Source organism: Amblyraja radiata, chromosome 29 (genome assembly GCF_010909765.2).
Source record: "Amblyraja radiata isolate CabotCenter1 chromosome 29, sAmbRad1.1.pri, whole genome shotgun sequence".
Classification (NCBI taxonomy): domain Eukaryota; kingdom Metazoa; phylum Chordata; class Chondrichthyes; order Rajiformes; family Rajidae; genus Amblyraja; species Amblyraja radiata.
The window spans coordinates 8,331,690-8,353,371 of record NC_045984.1 but is presented as its reverse complement, the minus strand read 5'-3'; the positions used below and the strand labels follow the sequence as shown (position 1 = coordinate 8,353,371).

The 21,682-nt window shown below is 46.9% G+C and overlaps 1 protein-coding gene across 8 annotated transcripts in view; it reads right to left on the bottom strand.

Moving 5' to 3' along the window:
* Window positions 1-21,682, bottom strand: part of LOC116989284 (transducin-like enhancer protein 4) — a 222,479-nt gene that overhangs the window by 3,008 nt on the left and 197,789 nt on the right. For all 8 annotated transcript variants that reach the window (XM_033046498.1, XM_033046501.1, XM_033046499.1 and 5 more), the window contains 4 exons: window positions 14,945-15,194; window positions 13,559-13,806; window positions 11,275-11,422; window positions 7,678-7,828 (listed from right to left, as the gene is read on the bottom strand). In XM_033046498.1, coding sequence (XP_032902389.1) covers window positions 7,678-7,828; window positions 11,275-11,422; window positions 13,559-13,806; window positions 14,945-15,194 — 797 coding nt within the window. The remainder of the gene's footprint in view (window positions 1-7,677; window positions 7,829-11,274; window positions 11,423-13,558; window positions 13,807-14,944; window positions 15,195-21,682) is intronic.

Genomic DNA, 21,682 nt, shown 5'->3' with positions numbered 1-21,682 from the left:
GTCTCTTCTCTCCTTCACCTAATCAAACCAAACCTGTCTCTGAGTAATTTATTGCGTTTGGCCCACAGAATCTGCACTGACCAGCGATCCCCGCACACTAACACGATCCTACACTCGACACATTTTTCACATTATTGTCACAACAATTATACCAAGGCAATTAACCTACAAACCTGTACGTCTTTGGAATGTGGGAGGAAACCGAAGATCTCGGGGGAAAACTCATGCAGATCAGGGGGAGAATGTACAAACTTAGTACAGACTGCACCCGTAGCCAGGATCGAACCCAGATCTCTGGCCCTGCAAGTGCAGTAATGGCAGCAACTCTACCGCTGCACCACCATGACGCCCTTTTAAGTTTACAAGTAAATGGGACCCTAACAGTGAGGAAAGCTGTCAAGGTATACAGCGGGATATTGATTGGCTACAGAAATGGGGCATAGATTTGAGAGAGGTGTGGAATTTAAAGGAGATGTGTGGGGCAAGTTTTTTTACACAGAGGGTGGCGAGTGCCTGGAACACCCTGCCGAGGGTGGCATTTGTAGTTAGTATCATTTCAGACTACGGATATGGAGGGATCTGGGTTATGTGCAGGTAGATAAGTGATGGTCTTGGCATCCTGTCTGGCAGAAACATTGTGGGCTGAAGGGCCTTTTATTGTCTTGCACTGTTCTATGTTCTAACAGTCTGGTTCCCAGGACTTGTTCAGCAAAGTGAGACCTGTAGAGTCACCATTGTGCCAAGAAGACCCAATGACAGGCAATTGCGATCAGTTATTTTTTAGCTGCATGAAGGGTTGGATGGTTTAGACCTGCTCTGACCTCCCATTTTATCATGCTGGAGAAAGGAAACCTGTCTCAAGAAAACAGATCTTACACCAAGTCGATGAGGGTTATCAGGTTTCACTGCAGACTGTTATTTCCTGTGGGGAAAAGGTTACAGAACCAGCACTGCTATGAGTTTAGCTTAGAGATACAGCATGGAAACAGACCATTTGGACCACCGAGTCAATGCTGACCAGCGATCACCTATACACTAGTACTATCCTACACACGGGACAATTTACAGAAGCCAATTAATATTAAAACCTGCAGACATTCGGTGTGTGGGAGGAAACGGGAGCACCCGGAGAAAACCCACGCGGTCACAGGGATAACGTACAAACTCTGTGCAGACAGCAGTCGAGGTCAGGATTGAACCTGTGACTCTGACACTGTGAGGCAACAACTCTACCGCTGCGCCACTGTTGACGCCAGTTTGGTTTCCTCTGGATACTAGTGAAGACGGAGCATCAGGTCAGTACGGAGAAACACATTCCAGGGTTGCAGCGGGATTTGAAAATAGTATCTGGGGCAAAGTATGGGATGTACGTGAGGCCGTCACTTACCGGACATCTGGAATAAATACTTCATTAAAGCTGTCTATTTGTGTGAGGACCAAATTTCTGCTGAACCTAATAAAAAACTCCCCTCTGACCACAGAAGCTTTCCTGCTGGCAGCCTGCCATGGTGATGGATTCTTACCGTCAGTAAAGATGTTCAAGAGAGGTACCTCGCATTTTGAAATTTCCTCTTAAACACACAGAGGAAGAGTGGAAAATGAGAGTAGGGAAGATTATGTCGATAAAGGGACAACAGTTTACTGAGGGTCACATGAATCCGGGATGCAAGGAACTGCAGATGCTGGTTTACAAAGAAAGACACAAAGTGCAAAGTTAAGGGGCCTGTCCCACTTTCATGACCTTTGCCGAGTTTGCCCTTGACTCATACTCGCAGCATGGCCGTCACGAGGTCGTGCTGGTCGTATGTACTCGTGGCATCAAGTAGGTAGGGCCGTTTTTTCAACATGATGAAAAATGTCCACGAGTAAAAAAGGTTGTGAATTAGGTCGTGAAAGTGGGACAGGCCCTTAACTCAGCTGGTCAGGCAGCGTCGCTGGAAAACATGGACAGGTGACGTTTCCGGTCAGGACCCTTCTTCAGACTGATTGTAGGGGGCGTAGAAAAATAGCTGAAGAGAGGAAGGGGGCAGGCCGAACCCTGGCAGGTAATAGGTTGTGATGGGGGAGGAGGGGAGGGATAAATAGGCAGATGGTGGACAGAAGCCAGAGATGAACATAACACAGACGGTATGAAGCAAAGGGGTTGAAGAGTTGCAAATTGTGAAGCTAGAGGAAGGAATGTATGTGGAAGGGGGGATGGGAGAAATAGGCACGTGACTCCAGGTGGGGAGAGGGGATAAAGGAGGGGGTTTAGGGGGAAGAAAGGATGAGGACAGGGTTTGTAGTTCCCGACAATTGGAGAATGCACTGTTTATACCGTTGGCTTGAAAACTACAAGAAATCCTGTTTGGACACATCGCCAGTGAATTGAAACGCCAAGAATTTGGCATTGTGTGAACATGGATCAGATTAAAGCTCTGCTGTGAATAGTGACGGAACATTAAACAACTAACAAGAGCAGGCGGCTCCAGCCCAACTAATACAGGGCCCAGCATGCCAGGGCCACAGACAAGGTTGAAGCCTTCACAACCATATTCCTCTGGAGGCGGTTTATCAATCTCTGCTTCCTCCTGAGATCCCACCGTGACAGAGACTGGTCTGCAGCCATGATACACTCCATGTAATAATAAGTAAAGGGACAAGCCAAAGGCTATGTGACCAAATAACATCCTAGCTCTAGCACCGAAGGCCACACTGCAGAACCAACCATACCAGTTGCAAAGCTACTTCAGTACTGCTGCAATACATGACAATGAGGAAGATTAATCATGTATGTCTTATTTATAAAAAGCAGGACAAGCTTGTTATCCCAATGGTCCACTCCCTGCCACAGACTCATACAGCATGGAAAAATGCCTTTAGGTCCAACTCATCCATGCCGACCAAGGTGCCCATGTAAGCTATTCCCCTTTGCCCATGTGGCCCATATTCCTCTAAACCTTTCCTATCCAAGTACCTCTCCAAGCATCTTTTAAATGTTATTGTACCTGCTTCAATTATCCCTCTGACAGCTAGTTCAATCCATCCACAACTGTGTGAAAAAGTTGTCCCTCAGGCTCCCATTAAATCTTCCCCTCTCACCTTAATCCTATGCCCTCTAGTTCCTGATTTCCCTACCCAGGGAAAATGATTGTGCCTCTCATGATTTTATACATCTCCATAAGATCAACTTCCTGCACTCCAAGGAATAAAGTTACTGCTTAACCTTTACCTATAGCATTCCCTTGACCTCTGGCAACATCCTAGCAACCTTCTTAGTTTAGTTTAGAGATACAGCGCGGAAACAGGCCCTTTCGGCCCACCGGGCCCGCATTGACCAGCGAACCCATGACTTTGCCTGGAGTAGGCCAAGGTTTCCATGGCAGCTGATATTCAAAACACTGCAAATACTGGGAAATAAAATGTTGGAAATACTCAGCGAACATTCATGGAGGCTGATGGGACTGAACCAAAGTGACAACTCTGCTTTTCCTTCAATAGATGCTGCCTGACCCGCTGTGTGTTTCCAGTACTTTCTGCTATTTCAAGTGCATCTCCCAACCCTGTAATGCCTAGCACCTCGGAGGACAAAGGCAAAATGACTTTGACTCTGGAGTCTGAAGAAGAGTCCCGACCCAAAACGTTACCTACCCATGTTCTCCATTGATGCTGGGTCACTGAGTTACTCCAGCACTGTGTGCCTTTTTTTGTACACCAGCATCTGCAGTTCCTTGTGTCTCCATGACTTTTTTATACTTTATACTCAATCACAGGTTAAAAATTCAACATATACTGCCCCTCACTTCAATACCATTTCGGGATGAGCAAAATTCAGCACCTGCGTCCCTCCGTTCAATAGCAAATGGGATGAGCATCTAACAGTAGGTATGTTGCAAAGCCTACCTGAAGCGTCTTTGAAAATCTGCCGCTACGGGTGTGCGCGATTTTGGCGCCGTTTAGAGGGGGCGGGTTTAAAACGCGATTTTCTCTAGGCTGTTCAAATCGAAGATGTTCAGCCTAGTTAATTATTAACGAAAAATCGCTGGAAGACCCCGTCGCAAAAGCTATTATTAGGTTTAAAGGCCTTGAATAATAGTTATAGTAGTTTAAAAATCAATCTCTAAACCCGCGACCGCCAGCAACCGCAGGGTCTCATAAAGCAGACAACTGAAGGAAGGTTGTATATTTTTACATTAAAAAGGGCTTCTAAAGATCCCGTTATACAAAGTTTAATATTGCGAGTAGCTCATTTTGGGCCCATTATATCGCGCAGTATTTTTCTGGGCATTTGAGGGCACAAATCTACCGCAATGTGAACGTTCTAAACCAGCGCGTTCCACAGGGACCCACTGGAAAGCTGATTTAAATGGGCATTTATTTACAGCAATTGAACACTGAATTCCTTCCATTTGGCCTATAAATTAATGTAAATGAGATTTAAAAATCATGTTTTATTGTGAATTAGTTGTGAATATTATTTGGACATTTAGGCTATTTAAAAATGTTAATCATTTATTAAGAAATGGATAGATGTTTAGATCTAGTAATTGAAGTCTGAAATTAGCTACAATTAGGTAACTAACTAATTATATGCTTTAATTTCAGGTCATCCAAGTAAGATTATTTTATATTTGTTTCAGAATGCTTCAATCTATGATAACTGAAAATTTCATTCAGTTCTCTTAATTTTTAAGAAAGTTATGGGCTTTTGACTGTTCACGATCACAACTTTTTTGTTATGTCCATAGAAAATCAATAGGGAACAAGATGCTCATTTCCGAGTATGAAAATGGCCATAACTTTTTAAATACTTGAGATATGAAAGTGAATTAGGTGTCAAATTAAACTTATTTTTATGCTTTATCTGATGGGATAAATTACAGACTTGATTTTTAAAATCTCAAAATTTTGTAACATTGCTACTAACAGCACTGGTGTTTTGGAGTCACTGAGAGAGACCAGACTGGGTATGGACAGCACACTTCCTGTCCTGAATGACGTTGAGGAACCACATGGCATTTTATGATGAACCAGTATTTTAATGGTTTCCAGCCTTTTCTTGTAATTCTAGATTTTATTTCATTACTTGCATTTAATTTCCCTGTTACCACAGTGGGATTTGAACTCTTCTGGTTTTTTTTCACACAGAGAATGTTTGGGGCCTGGAAAGCATTGTCAAGGGTGGTGGAAGCAGATACGATAGTGGTGTTTAAGAGGTTATTGGATAGGCAGGCACATGGGAGTGTTGGGAAAAGAGGAATGTGGATCAGGCCAGTTTAACTTGGCATCATGTGCGGCACAAACATTGCAGGCCGAAGGGCCTGTATTGGTCTATGTCTCATAGTCAACGGCTCAGAATGACTCGTATCTTGACTCGTTTACCCATAAGTCACCTATCATCTGGACTTTGGAATAATTAATTGATCGATTGAATTATTGAAAGATACAGAGTGGAAACAGGCCCTTTGGCCCACCGAGTCTACACCGCCCACTGATCACCTGTTTACACCAGTTCTATTCTGGGGACGACAGATGGCGCAATTGGGGACGACAGATGGCACAATGGGCTAAGTGTTCGGCTGACAACCGGAAGGTAGCCGGTTCGAATCCCGCTTGGAGTGCATACTGTCGTTGTGTCCTTGGGCAAGACACTTCACCCACCTTTGCCTGTGTGTGAATGTGTGTGAGTGATTGGTGGTGGTCGGAGATTGGCAGCCGTGCTTCCGTCAGTCTGCCCCAGGGCAGCTGTGGCTACAGAAGTAGCTTACCACCACCGAGTGTGACTGAGGAGTGAATGAATAATGTGATGTAAAGCGCCTTGAGTATTAGAAAGGCGCTATATAAATCCCATTATTATTATTTCATCCCACTTTCTCATCCACTCCCTACCTACACACCAGGGGCAATTTACAGAAACCATACAGAGACTTTGGGATGTGGAAGGAAATCGGAGCAGCTGGAGGAAACCCGCACGGTCACATGGAGAACATGGCAACAACACACACAGAGCATCCGAGGTCAGGATTGAACACAATTCTCGGCTGTTATGAAGCAGCAGCTCTGCCGGCTGAGCCATGCTTTGTAGCAAATCCTTCAATTATCACTGGGTCCAAACCCTTCTCATCTCAATCCAAGAACAGTATTCACCACACCAATAGAAATACTTCCAAGAATGTAGCACGGCAATGGAGTTGCTGCTTCCAGCACCACAGACCTGGGTTTGATCCTGACTACGGGTGCTGTGTGTACAGAGTTTGCAGGTTCTACGTGCAACTGCGTGGGTTTTCTGCGGGTGCTACGGTTTCTCCCCACATCTCAAAGATGTGCAGGTCTGTGGGCTAATTGTCATCTGTAAATTGTCCCTTGTGTGTAGGATAGAACTAGTGCATATGTGGCCATTGGTGGGCATGGACTCGGTGGTCCGAAGGGCCCGTTTCCATGCTGTATCTCTAAAACTAATACAGCTATTCAGTGCGTGACAAAGTGGCCCCGGGGTGGTAGAGCCATGCAAGTAGCAGAGCTATTATCTCTCGGCTTCAGTGACCCATTTTCAACTCTGATCTCTGGAGCTGTTTGCAAGTGGAGTTTGCATGTTCTCCCTGTGACTGCCCGAGTTTCAACTGATTCCTCGCACACCCCAAAGCCGTGCAGGCTGGAAGTTTAATTGGCCCGAGTGTGTAGGTGAGTGGTCTGGGTGGAGTTGATGGCAATCCAAAGAAAATAATGTGGGTTTAATGCAGGATTAGTGTAAACGGATGTCCGATGGCTGACACAGACTTGATGGGCTGAATGGCCATTTTGTTGTACTTTCCACATTGTGCCATCAGATCGGCCATCAATTGTGACTGTGGATGTGATGCCCACATACTGGATAATAATTAAATTTAAAATAAACCATAAACAATAAAATGCGGGAGCCATTTTAGATTAATTGAAAGGAACACGCAGTCAGCCATCGTTCTAGGTTTGTGTTAATAGAATGGCTGAGTTACTGGACGACTAAACCAGACATGTTCTCCAGAGATAGACGGAAAGTGCAAAGTGCTATCTTAGGTATAAACCAGCATCTGCAGTTCCTTCCTACATATGTTCTCCTGAGATACAAGTTCACATCCCACGACGACAGCGGGGAAATATAAATTTTCAATTTTAATCAAATAAATCTGGAGAAAAAAGTATTTGTCGACATTACTCCACCACATTGCCAGAGGAAGGCGTTCACTTCAGGGAAGGCAATCAGTTATCCTCAACATGACTACACGTCCACTGCACCTCTTAACATAACACAGCAAAACCACACAGATCAAGGGCAAGTGAGGATAAGCAATATACAAAACAGACTGCTCAACGTCAATCTAATTAATGCACAAGGCTGCAACACAAGAACCTTGGCTCTGCCCGAGCCGGCTGCCTGCCCCTTTTCCGGGGTAACGTCCGCGCCCGGGTGTTAATAGAAAGGGACTACATGCTGTCCACGGGCGTCCTGGGGGATTTCCAGCACCGTGGGGGGGTGAAACACATCCTCAATGAGACTGGGGAAATACAAATTTAATATTCAATGTTTAAGAATATTTGCTTCATTTTGTATTATGGTGGTGGGGTTGTTTGTGATTTCGTACTGCACGTATCATTTTTGTAAATAGTTGATTAAAATTTCATTTGGAGAGAGAGAGAAAAAACCACAAGAACATTTCTTACCGCAGCAGGCAAATTTGAGTGATAGCACGCAGCTCTCGTGCAGGTGAAGCTGGTACTTGTCTGGCTTGTTGACGTGCAACACCTCCACGTTGCTGCTCTCCATGCCGACGGCAAGCCACTCTCCGGTCGGGCAGTAGCCCAGCGAGAAAATCTGAAACGCAAACGAGGAACGTGTGGTCACGTATTGCCTTTCCGCTGACTGGATCGCTCGCAACGAAAGCTTTTCACTGTGCACGTGACACTGGGACGACAGATGGCACAATGGGCTAAGTGTTCGGCTGGCAACCGGAAGGTAGCCGGTTCGAATCCCGCTTGGAATGCATACTGTCGTTGTGTCCTTGGGCAAGACACTTCACCCACCTTTGCCTGTGTGTGAATGTGTGTGAGTGATTGGTGGTGGTCGGAGGGGCCATAGGCGCAGATTGGCAGCCACGCTTCCGTCAGTCTGCCCCAGGGCAGCTGTGGCTACAGAAGTAGCTTACCACCACCGAGTGTGACTGAGGAGTGAATGAATAATGCGATGTAAAGCGCCTTGAGTATTAGAAAGGCGCTATATAAATCCCATCCATTATCATTATTATTAATAAACTAAACTGATCAAAACATTTCATGCCGACTCGTCATTAGCGGAGAGAGGCCTTTGTATTTCGACTCTGCTGTTTTATGGTTGTTTTACTGCACCTTTAACAAACAACCCAAAGTCTATTGACAGCACATATTGAAGTGAAATCAGGTCAAGAGTGTTCAATTGCCAAATGTACCAGCAACAGAAAGAACACTGAGATTCTTACTTGCTGCAGCTTAGCAGGCCCAGTAATGCAACAACACTGAAATAAATATCTACTAACCAATAATATAATAAATTAATAATAATACTAGATAACCATAATAGTGCAAAAATGAAGTTTATTTTAGTGATACACCATGGAAACAGGCTCTTCGACCCATGAGTCCACGCCGACCCGCAATCCCCGTACACTAACACTATCCAACATACTAGAGCAAATGGCACAATGGGCTAAGTGTTCGGCTGGCAACCTGAAGGTGGCCGGTTCGAATCCTGCTTGGAGTGTGTACTGTCGTTGTGCCCTTGGGCAAGACACTTCACCTACCTTTGCCTGGGACTAGAGACGGAAATTAGCTACTGATTGGCTACAATCTCGCATATTTACATGCAAATGTTCATTAATATGCACTGTCCCTATAAACAAATTATTATTATTAAATTACAATCTTAACCCAAGCCAATTAACCTACAAATCTGTACGTCTTTGGAGTGTGGGAGAAAACCGGAGGGCCAGGAAAAACCCACGCGGTCACGGGGAGAATGTATAAACTCCGTACAGACAGCACCCGTGGTCAGGATTGAACCCGAGTCTCTGGCGCTGTGGGGTAGCGACTCTACCTCTGCGCCACCATGCTGCCTGACAGAGGTCAAATAACTACAACCCGCAAGTCAATGGGACGTGGGAGGAAACTGGAAGAAAGCCACAGGGTTACTGGGAGAACCTGCAAACTCCACACAGACAGAACCCTAGGTCGAGATTGAATCCCGGGTTTGTGGTGCAGTGAGGCAGCAGCTCAACCAACAGCCCAGTCTGCAGTGCAATTAAAGAGACAGTCCATAGGAATAGTAGAATTATGCCACCAAATCTACTCCGCCATTTAATCATGGCTGATCTATCTCTCCCTCCTAACCCCATTCTCCTGCCTTCTCCCCATAACCTCTGACACCTGTACTAATCAAGAATCTATCCATCTCTGCCAATAACTGCCTCCACAGCTGACTGTGGCAAAGAATTCCACAGATTCAACACTCTCTGACTAAAGACATTTCTCCTTATCTCCTTCCTAAAAGAACATCCTATAATTCTGAGGCTATGACATCTAGTCCTAGACTCTCCCACTGGTGGAAGCATCCTCTCCACATCCACTCTATCCAGGCCTTTCACTAGCCTGCATGTTTCAATAAGGTCCCTTCTCATTCTTCGAGACTTCTGTTTAGTTCAAAACTCTAAATTCTTCTAAACTCCTACCAATAGTTATTGAGGTCGTGGTGTGAGTGTGGAGTGCTCAAGAGCCTGAGGGTTGTCTGAGGCCTGTCCTTGAACCTGGGGCAGTCACGGTTTTCAGGCTCTTCCCGCTGGAAGTAAGGAGATGAGAGAATGGCCAAGGTAGCAAGTGTGATCTGACCAGTGTAGCGTTGCATGGAAATAAAGGCTCCCATTTTACTCTATCACCAAAGTCAAATTAACACTGATATCAAAATATAAAAAATGGTCCAAATACAATACAGGACCTGTAAAATAAATTAAAAATGTGGATATCAACTCCTTGTTGAATTTTAATGTGCACACATCACTATATTGTATGCAAAACACAAAGTGCCAAAGGAACTCAGCGGGGGAAGGGCAGGCGACGTTTCGGGTTGGGATCCTTCTTCAAACTATATTGTATGTTTAGTGCATGAAATCAAGATTCTAGTCATACGGCATGGAGGCAGGCCCTTCAGCCCAACTTGCCCATGCCGATCAACATGTCCCATCTACACTAGTCCCACCTGCCTGCATTTGGCCCATATCCCTCTAAACCAGGGGTGTCAAAATGCGGCAAAATGCGACTTCATGCGTGCCGGATCAGCTGTACACGCGCGAACGTCAGCCAGCCAGCCCGGGGGCAACCAGCCAGCCCGGGGTCAACCGCTGTCAAACAGACAAGATGGCGGGGCTGAGCTCCCCTTGGCAACCGCTGGCCAATCACAGCGGTGGACGGGAGCACCCCAGCCAGCGCAGCAGGCGGCACAGACAGCGGTCGGAGAGAGAGCGGCGAGGGAGAGAGGGTGGCGAGAGAGAGCGGCTGCCGTACAAATACAAAATAAATGGTCGTGAATATACTTTTTTTCCCCCCAAAATCATCCCACGGGCCAGTAGTTTGACACCCCTGCTCTAAATCTATCCTATCCATGTACCTGTCTAACCTTTTCTTAATCATGCCTCAACTATCTCCACAGGCAGTTCGTTCCATACACCCACCATACTTTGTGTAATAAAATTACGCTTTGGGTTCCTATTAAATCTCCCCCCCCCCCCCCCCCGCTCTTTAAACCTATGTCCTCAGGTTCTCTGGTCCTTCGTTTGAATGCGATATCATTCCTTCGTTTGAATGATCAGCCATGATCATATTGAATGGCGGTGCAGGCTCAAAGGGCCGATGGCCTACTCCTGCACCTATTTTCTATGTTTCTATATGATACGACACAACACAAGTTTATGTATCGCAGGTGGGTAATTGGTCTGCCTGCCAACAGCCATAAAACACAAGACGTTACACGATCCATGATATTAAAGTGACGAGTGAAAAGTCTAGGATTGGGGATGTGCAAAGATTGGGGAGGGTGGTGGGGAGGGGGAAGGGGAGTCAGTCTACCCCACCACAGAAGGGGGTCTACCCCACGACAGGTTCGCATATTGAGTATTGGGGAGGAGCAGGAAGGTCTACTGGTAATTCAGGCCCACATTCCCCCCACCCTCAACTCCTCATGTGATGACACAATTCCTCCACCCTCGTCATTCCCGTGCCCCCTCTCCCTCTCCGTACCTGTGAGGTGAAGTCGTGCTGCTGGAGCTGCCGCCCCTCCCTCAGGTCCCAGCACCTGACGGTGTTATCGAGGCCACCGGTCCACAACTTGGTCCCGTCGTTTGAAATGTCGATGCAGCTGGCTCCGTCCGTGTGTCCCTGGAACTGCCTGTGGAGACAGCGTGCAAAACACACCGGGTGAATTTAAAGGCGCCTTTGTTGTCAATGGAAATCATGGCTGAACTGTAAAACACGTATAAATTTGGCTCAACTCTTGACTGCATCAGTCTTTTCCTATTTATCCTCCCATTTCATGGGGGCTTACACTGGCAGGACTTGAGCTACGGTTCCAGTTTCGTTTATTGGCACGTGTACCGAGGTACAGCGAAAAGCTTTTGTTGCGTGCTAACCAGCCAGCGGTAAAACAACACATGATTACAATCGAGCCGTTCACAGTGTACAAATACATGATAAGGGAATAACATTTAGTGCAAGATACAACCAGTACAGTCCGATTAAAGATAGTCCGAGGGTCCCCGATGAGGTAGATAATAGTTCAGGGCTGCTCTCTGGTTGCAGGGAGAGGTTGGGCAGGCGAGGACCTTATTCCTTGGCGAGCAGGAGGCTGAGGGGTGATCTTATAAGATAGTGAGAATAGATGGGGTGAATGCACAGAGTCTTTTACCCAGAGTAGGAGAATCAGGAACCAGAGGATATGGGTTTAAGGGGAGAGAGGCAGGTTTAGCAGGAACCTAAGGGACAATCTTTTCACACAGGGTGGTGAGTGTCGGGAACAAGCTGCCCGAGGAGGTAGTTGAGACGGGAACTATAAGCACATTTAAAAGCCATTTGGACTGGTACATGGGTAGGAAAGGTTTAGAGGGATATGGGCCAAGTGCAGGCAGATGGGATTAGTGTCGATGAGGAATCTTGGTCGGCATGGGCAAGTTGGGCCGAAGGGCTTGTTTCTGTGCAATACGACTCCATAGATTTGATGTCATTCTATTTTAATTATTTCTTCCATCCCTCTCTTCCAGAAGGTGCATACACATAACATTCTAAAAGACATTGGTACAAAAACACAATCAGAAAAGAAACAAGTCCCTATGGCAAGAGGTGGCCATATTGTTCTGATGTCGAGGTTGGGTTAAGGGAGTGTAGGATGGTTCGAGAATCTGATATTTGTAGGAAAATAAGTAAGTTTATTGGCCAAGTATTCACATACAAGGAATTTACCTTGGTGCTCCGCCCACAAGTAACAACATGACATACAGTGACAGTTACGAATGACTCAGAAAATACTAAACATTAATAAAAATAAAGCATTAATGATAAAACACCATGTGAACCAACAAAATACCAGATCAAAGGGAGGCTACAGATTTTTGGCTGTTGAGTAGAGCAACTACTCGTGGTTAAAAACTGTTCCTGAAGCTGGTGGTGTGGGGCTAAGGCTTATGTTCCATTTGCCTCATGGCGAGAAGAGGACATGGCCCTCGTGGATTCTTGAGGATGCTGCCTTCTTGAGGAAGTGCCTCAGTTGGATGCTATCGGTGGAGGGGAAGGCTGTGCCCGAGATGAATGGAACAGATTCCTCCACACCTGGCAGCCTCTTGCATACTTTTGCATTGGAATTGTCACACCAGATCACGATGCAACCAGTCGGGGTATGTGTGGCAGTGTATCGGATAAAGCTTGTTGGGAGTATTTGGACACAAGTGAAGATAAATTAATAGACAGCACAATTGAACACTTGGCCAGTGTTAATAAAGCCCATAGGACATAGGAGCAGAATGAGGCCATTCGGCCCATCGAGTCTACTCTGCCGTTCCTTCATGGTTGATCTATTTTTCCCCTTCCAAACTCCTGCCTTCTCCCCGTAACGCTGACGACCTTCCTAATCAAGAACCTTTCAATCTCTGCCTTAAAATACCCATTGGCTTGGCCTCCACAGCCGTCTGTGGCAATGAATTCCTCAGATTCACCACCCTCTAGGTAACAAAATCTCAATTTTGAAGGTTCATCTTTTTATTCTGAGGCAGTGTGTCCCTCTGGTCCGAGACTATCCCTGGTTTTTCCACAAGGAATAGGGAATCAGTCTGAAGAAGGGTCTCGACCCGAAACATCGCCTATTTCCTTTGCTCCATAGCTGCTGCCTCACCCGCTCAGTTTCTCCAGCTTTTTAGTCTACCTGGGAATCAGGGAAGGTTATTGGAGGCCGCCTTCATCCGTTGAACCCTTGACTTGCAATCCTAAGGGAAGAACAAGTGGGATTAAGTGAGCACATTCCCAACCCGTGCCTTACCTGACCAGGGTCTGGTTGTGCAAGTCCCACACGGCAATGTTGCCATCACTGCAACAGGAGAAGCAGACTTTGGCGTCGGGACTGATGGCGAGGGCGTAGCAAGCGGGCGCAGACGAGGTCAGCTCGGCCTTTATCCGTGGAGTTGGAGCCGCCAGGTCCCAGATGGAGAGCGTGCTGGCCTCCCCGCCCACGATCAGAGTGCGTCCGTCGGGCAGCAGCTTGCAGGAGCGGATGTAGTTGTCCCGGTTCTGTAACAACAACGCACGCACAACAGTGAGATCAGCAGCCCTCTGCCATCGATTCCCACCAAATCCAACACCATTCAATGAGAGGTGGCGCAGCAGTGGAGATACTGCCTTACAGCGCAGGAGACCCGGGTTCAATCCTAACTACGGGTGCTGTCTGTACAGAGTTTTACGTTCTCCCTGTGAACTGGGTGGGTTTTCTCCGAGGTCTTCGGTTTCCTCCCACACTCCTAAGGCTAATCGTGGGAAGAGGCAGAACATCGCTTTGGGCTGGACACAAGATAAGCCGGACTGCTCCTTCCCTTACCATTCTTAAATGGAGAGGAAAACAACAATGTTTCCACCAATGAAGAATCCATTGAAGCAGAGTGTTTCACTCTACCCGGTGAAGCACTATTATTAACCCAGTTAAGTTAAAAAAAAAAAATTTAAATAAACACTTTTCAGACACACCAAAACACTTTACAGCGAATGTCTTTCTTACTGTTGGAAATGTGTTTAGTTTAGTTTAGAGATACAGCGATTCCGCTCCGACCCACGATCACTTTGGGATGTGGGAGAAAACCGGAGCACCCGAAAGAAACCCACGCGTTCACAGGGAGAACATACAAACTCTGCGCAGACAGCTCTCATTGTCAGGATCAAACCCGGGCCTCTGGCGCTGTAAAGCAGCAACCCTACCGCTGCGCCACCTCGCTGCCCCCAAGTGACTTGTGACAAGCTCCCACAAACAGCGACGTTTTAGCGATGACCCAAAATGCTGCAGTAACTCAGCGACTCTTCAGATGTTTTAGGGGGGAGGGAGGGAGAGGGGGAGGGGGAGATGGAGACAGGGGGAGAGAGAGAGGGAGGGAGGGAGAGAGAGAGAGGGGGAGAGAGGGGGGGGGGAGGGGGAAGAGTAGAGGGAGGGAGAGGGGGAGAGAGAGGGAGGGGGAGGGGAGGGGGAGAGAGAGGGAGACGTAGTGGGAAAGCTCTGGAGGAGAGGTTTCCTTGCGGGGCGGGCTCTGCGGGGTCGAGCGCGGCGGGGCAGAGTGCCGGGAGCGCTGATCTGCATGTGGAGCGGGCCGCGAGGCTAATGGGGAAGGCGGGAGAGGGCTGGGGGGGAGGGAGAGGGAGAGGGAGAGGGTGAGCATTGCCTTACCAGGCAGTCGAGTTGGGAGACGGGGCTCTTGCTGCCGGGCTGGCTGATGTCCCACACCTTCACGCACCCTTTGCCACCGGTGTACACGTGCCGCATGGGGTTGCTGACGGTCACGGCACACACCACCTCACCGTGATTCAGGTTGTTGATCTGCCGGGCATGCCGGGGAATTCCCGGCCCCACCAAGGCGTCAGGCGGAAACGGGACCGGCTGCATCTGGCTGTCGGCGCTTACGTGGAATGAGTACGCCCTGCGATCAAGAGGTGGGAGGTTAATACACGTAAAGCCGCCCATTCTATACAATGGTTCAACTCAATGATTCAACGATGTTTTATTGTCACGAGTACCTCGGTAGCATGAAATGCTTTGTTTTGTATACAACCTGATTAAATCATACAGCAGACAAGGGCAGCACGGTGGCACAGCTGTAGAGTTGCTGCCTTACAGCACTTGCAGTAGCAATGTTACAAAATTTTGAGATTTTAAAAATCAAGTCTGCAATTTATCCCATCAGATAAAGCATAAAAATAAGTTTAATTTGACACCTAATTCACTTTCATATCTCAAGTATTTAAAAAGTTATGGCCATTTTCATACTGGGAAATGAGCATCTTGTTCCCTATTGATTTTCTATGGACATAACAAAAAAGCTGTGATCGCGAACAGTCAAAAGCCCATGACTTTCTTAAAAATTAAGAGAACTGAATGAAATTTTCAGTTATCATAGATTGAAGCATTCTGAAACAAATATAAAATAATCTTACTTGGATGACCTGAAATTAAAGCATATAATTAGTTAGTTACCTAATTGTAGCTAATTTCAGACTTCAATTACTAGATCTAAACATCTATCCATTTCTTAATAAATGATTAACATTTTTAAATAGCCTAAATGTCCAAATAATATTCACAAATAATTCACAATAAAACATGATTTTTAAATCTCATTTACATTAATTTATAGGCCAAATGGAAGGAATTTAGTGTTCAATTGCTGCAAATAAATGCCCATTTAAATCAGCTTTCCAGTGGGTTCCTGTGAACGCGCTGGTTTAGAACGTTCACATTGCGCTAGATTTGTGCCCCAAATGCCCAGAAAAATATTGCAGGATATAATGGGCCCAAAATGAGCTACTCGCAATATTAAACTTTGTATAAAGGGATCTTTAGAAGCCCTTTTTAACGTAAAAATATACAGCCTACCTTCTATTATTTGCTTTATGAGACCCTGCGGTTGCTGGTGGTCGCGGGTTTAGAGATTGATTTTTAAACTACTATAACTATTATACGAGACCTTTAAAACTAATAATAGCTTTTGCGACGGGGTCTTTCAGCGATTTTTAGTTAATAATTAACTAGGCTGAACATCTTCGATTTGAACAGCCTAGAGAAAATCGCGTTTTAAACCCGCCCCCCTCTAAACGGCGCCAAAATCGCGCACACCCGCAGCGACAGATTTTCAGCGACGCTTCAGGTAGGCTTTGCAACATACCTACTTGCAGTGCCGGAGAACCGGGTTCGATCCCGACTGCGGGTGCTGTCTGTGCGGAGTTTGCACGTTCTCCCCGTGACCTGCATGGGTTCTCACACACCAAAGACGTACAGGTTTGTTGGTTAATTGGCTTGGTATAAGTGTAAATTGTCCCGAATGTGTGTAGGATGGTGTTAACGTGCGGGGATGGCTGGTCGTTGCGGACTCGGTGGGCCGAAGGGCCTGTTTCCGCGCTGTATCTCAAAACTAAACTAAACCTCACCTAGGCTGTACCTTACACATACATACAGCCCGGAAACAGGCTCTTCAGCCCACCTAGTCCGCTCCGATCAGCGATCACACCATAAACAAACACTATTAAGGGACAATTTACAATTTGACTGAAGCCAATTAACCTACAAACCTGTACGTCTTTGGAGTGTGGGAGGAAACTGGAGGATCCAGTTAAAACCCATGTGGTCACAGGGAAAACATACAAACTCTACACGTGTACATGCTGTAGCGCTTCTTTGCTCTCTACATGAGCTGCGCCCCAGGTTCATTAACTTTAATTCCCTTATAGGTTTTTTACTGGTGTTTCTCACACAGATATTCAAAAAAAAAAAACACTCAATAAATCAATCTTTTATAGAACCTTTAAGTACTAATTACTATGTGGGCCCACACACTCACTCACTCACACAAGCCGGCAACATGAAAAACAAAACAAGAATAACCCCACGTTGCAGGCCTGGTCGAAGCTGGAGAGCGTCGCGGCCAAATACAGTGGAAGCCGACAAGTGCGCAGTGCAGAAGCTCACAAGATGGCGGGGAGTTGGCCGACCAGAGAGGACCCCATGTGGCAGAAATCTTCCTTCTCCCTCGTTGTCTCCAGGGCTCAGCTAACCGCTGCTCTCACTCTCCTCGTAATCCCAAAGTCCACACAGCCACAGTCTTTAATCCACCCTCCGAGCTGAAGGGGTAGCAGTTAGCCTAGGCTTCTTCTGTCTCTCTCCTGGACTTTGATTACCCACCATCCCCAGCTCCCGCCCCCAAACCAATCACCACAGGAAAAATGATTGAACTCATTTACAACAAATCAAAATGCAGAACACATATTCACAGCAAAACATATATACATTTCTTAATAAGAAAAACGAATATGAAGTTACACAGGGCTACACCCTCCCCCTGCTAAACGTCTGATGTCCCTATCAGGCTAACCTACTGTGCACTAAACACATCTGCTTACTTAGGCTCTTTAGATGGATTCTGAACTTAACGTTAATCTTGGTTCACTAGTGTCTGTGGTCTCTGTGTCACAGCATATTTGAATAATCAGGTCTCTATAAACTACCGTCACAGGTCTGTCAGTCGGCTGTCCAAGTTTGTCATAACTGAGGCGTAGGACAGGTTTCACAAGCCGTTTGGCACAGGGTGTCTGGGAGGACTCAGCAACCACAGCCGAGGTGCTAGGGGTAGGGACGTCTCCCTCCCCCAGCTCTGTGTCCACCACAGAGTCTTGGTGTGGCTGTAAGGGTTCTTCCAGATCTTCTGTTGCTACTGGCAGTTCATCCACTTGATCTTCCTCTTCAGGTGAGTCATGATTATTGGAGCAGACGCTGATAGCTGTATCTATCAGGACCGGACCATGTCTGTGTTCAGCCTCCAGGCCTTGGGTTTGCGGACGTAGACAGAGTTTTAGCTGGGGTAAGTAGTAATTACTCTCCTCTTCAGACTCTGAAGTCGGTGGCTCTTGACTCACATGTTCTGGGTTTTGGGCTTGACACTTTACTTTCTGTGCTCTGGTTACTGGTTTCTTTGGTTGTGTTTTCCTCTCTGCAGGAGTAGGCAGTCTTACCAAGTAACCAATGTGAAGCAAGTGATCTCTGTGCATTGTTTTCACTATGCCTGTTCCTCTCTCTGGTTTCACACGATACACCGGAAGATTGGGCAACTGTGCTATCACCACATAGGGCAAGGGGTTCCATCTGTCCTGTAGCTTGTGTTTTCTAGTGATGCCAAGATTGCGAACCAGGACACGGTCTCCTTCTTGCAGTGTCTGATTTCTCACTCTTGCATCATAGAGTCTTTTGTTCCGTTCATGGTTTTTGGAAGCTGCTTCAGCTGCTAGCTGGTAAGCATCCCGCAACTCTTTTTTCATTTTGGCCACATATTGGTGATGCTTAAGACCATCCTCTTCCTCCCAACCAATGCCAAAACACAGATCCACTGGTAGCCGCGCCTCTCTCCCAAACATTAAAAAGTAGGGTGAGTACCCTGTTGCATCATTTCGGGTGCTGTTATAAGCATGCACTAGCTGGCTTATGTGTTGGCTCCATTTGGGCTTTAGAGCTGGATCAAGGGTGCCAAGCATGGACAGGAGAGTACGATTGAATCTCTCAGGTTGGGGGTCTCCCTGAGGGTGGTACGGAGAGGTTCTCGACTTGCGAATGCCCAGCATGGTCAGGAGCTCTTTGATAATTTTGCTCTCAAAGTCGCGACCCTGATCTGAGTGGATGCGGGCTGGCAGTCCGTAGTGAACAAAGAACTTTTCAAAGAGGACTTTAGCCACGGTGAGGGCCTTTTGATCTTTGGTCGGGAATGCCTGAGCGTACCTTGTGTAATGATCAGTGATGACCAGCACATTGGCAATGCCTTTGGAGTCGGGCTCAATAGAAAGAAAATCCATGCAGACCAAGTCCAACGGTCCATTACTCGTGATCTGTTGCATTGGGGCAGCTCTGTGTGGAAGGGACTTCCGGGCCACACATCTCCCACAGTTCTGGATGTAGGTTTCAATCTCAGAGGCCATTTTGGGCCAGTAAAATCGGTTTCTGACAAGCTCTGTGGTTCTTTCAATGCCGAGGTGACCAATGTCGTCGTGCATGGACTTCAGAACCATTGATTTGTACTGAGCAGGTAAGATAAGCTGACTCGCCTCTCTTCCAGAGGGTCTCTTAATGACTCTGTACAGGAGGCCACACTTTATCCGAAGCTTGGAACTTTCTCGTTGCAGCAAGGCGACATCAGCATTTGGATGTTTAGGAGCTGGGTCACATTTGCCTAGCTTCACTTGAGACATTACCACACTGATGACAGGGTCTAATCTCTGGGCCTCTATCAGTTCTTTACGGCTCAACTGCTCAAGCTCATTTCCCTCCACTTGAGTGAGGTAGGAATAAACAGCAGGAATAGCATCGGGAGAAGCACCTAGTTGGTCGACACATCTAGTGGTGCTTTCGCCGGGACCACATGCAGCGATTCTTCGGCAGAGAGCTTTCATCCCAGAAGTAGGAACATCCACCCATCCATCCTCTGTCTCCTGATGATTTCTGGAAAGCAAGTCCGCATCAATGTTTTCACGACCAGGCTTATACTGAACGTTGAAGTCATAGGTGGAGAGGGCAGCTAGCCACCTGTGGCCTGTGGCGTTAAGCCTGGCAGTGGTTAAGACATACGTGAGCGGATTATTATCCGTTCTCACAGTGAATTTGGTGCCATACAAATAATCATGGAACTTATCGACTACCGCCCACTTCAAAGCTAGAAACTCTAGCTGGTGGATGGGATAGTTCCGCTCTGACTGGCTGAGCTTGCGACTGGCAAAAGCAACTGGACGGAGTCCTTCAGGATGCTCTTGATTCAATACAGCTCCCAGACCATTCAGGCTTGCGTCTACATGCAATATGTAGGGCCTTGTCGGGTCCACGAAAGCCAACACAGGAGCATGCGTGAGCTTGTGGATGATGGTGTAAGAGGCGTCATCACAAGCTGAGGTCCAACGGTCGCTGAACGGCTCTGAGACTTTAAAGTAGTCTTTCTTGTCCTTGAAGGTGGCTTTGTTTTTGCGTTGAGCTGGAGGGTACCCTTTAGTTAGGTCTGTGAGAGGGCGGACAGTGGCAGAGTAGTTCTCAATGAACCGCCGATAGTACCCACAAAATCCTAGAAACGACCTCAGGGACTTTAGGTCAATGGGTTTCTTCCAATTGGTGACGGCACTAACTTTCTCCCGGTCGGTTGCGACGCCGGCGGCGGAGACAATGTGCCCCAGGAATTTCACTTTTGGTAGACAGAATTGGCATTTGTCAATGGAGATCTTGAGTCCACATTCCTCCAGCCCATCCAAAACTTTGAGGAGACGTTCTTCGTGTTCCTCTAGTGTTTTTCCAAACACTATGATATCATCAAGATACACAAGAACTTCGATCAGCTTCATGTCTCCTACAGCCTTCTTCATCAATCTTTGAAAGGTTGCAGGAGCACCTGTGATGCCTTGGGGCATCCGCTCAAACTGGAAAAAACCAAGAGGGCAAATAAAGGCTGTCTTTTCTTTGTCTGCCTCAGACATTTCCACTTGGTAATATCCGCTTCTCAAATCCAGCACAGAGAACCATTTACTGCCAGTCAGACAATCAAGTGCATCATCTATGCGCGGCATGGTGTACTGGTCTGGGATGGTTCTGGAGTTCAGCAGACGATAGTCAATGCACATTCTCACTTTGCCATTCCTCTTCCTCACTATGACAATGGGAGAGGCATACGGACTTCGGGATTCTTTGATTATTCCGGCTGCCAGCAGTTCTTGGAGATGGCGCCGAACATCCTCAATGTCTGCAGGTACGATTCTGCGGGATCTCTCTCTCTGAATGGTCTAGAGTCTCTGAGTCTTATGTGGTGTGTCACACCTCTCGCTAGACCCACATCCCATTCCTCCAATGAGAATACATCAGCTCTCTCTGACAACTTGTTGGCTAACCTAGCTCTCCATGCTTCGGGAATGGGTGAATCCCCAAAATTGAAGAGCTCAGGATCAATTGACATTGTTTTCGGAGACTTCTTTGGCTCAATGACAGAGTCAACCAGGTACACTTGGGCTAGCACTGTACCCGCAGGATACAGTTTCTTTTTGAGATTCATTTCTCAGCATGAGTGTGAAGCCATTGGTATCCATAGCTGAGGGTGACAGGACTACTGGTGGAACCAGCACACCAGCAGGAAGGTTGGTACTTTCATCAGCCTCCACCATTAGGATGCTTTTATCCATAGGTTGCTGCTTCTCCACTTCACAGACAGCATAGTGTGCTCCTCCAGGTGGGATTCTTAGACCCAGGGCCCTGCCATTTCACTTGGCCGACCACATCCATTGGTGGATTACAAGGTGATGGGGATTGTTCAGAATGAACAGTGTTTATTCTCAGAGAGTGAGCCTCGTTGTTGCCTTTGAGTTCCTCACATTGGTACAGCAGGGAGCGCAGTTTTGTTGT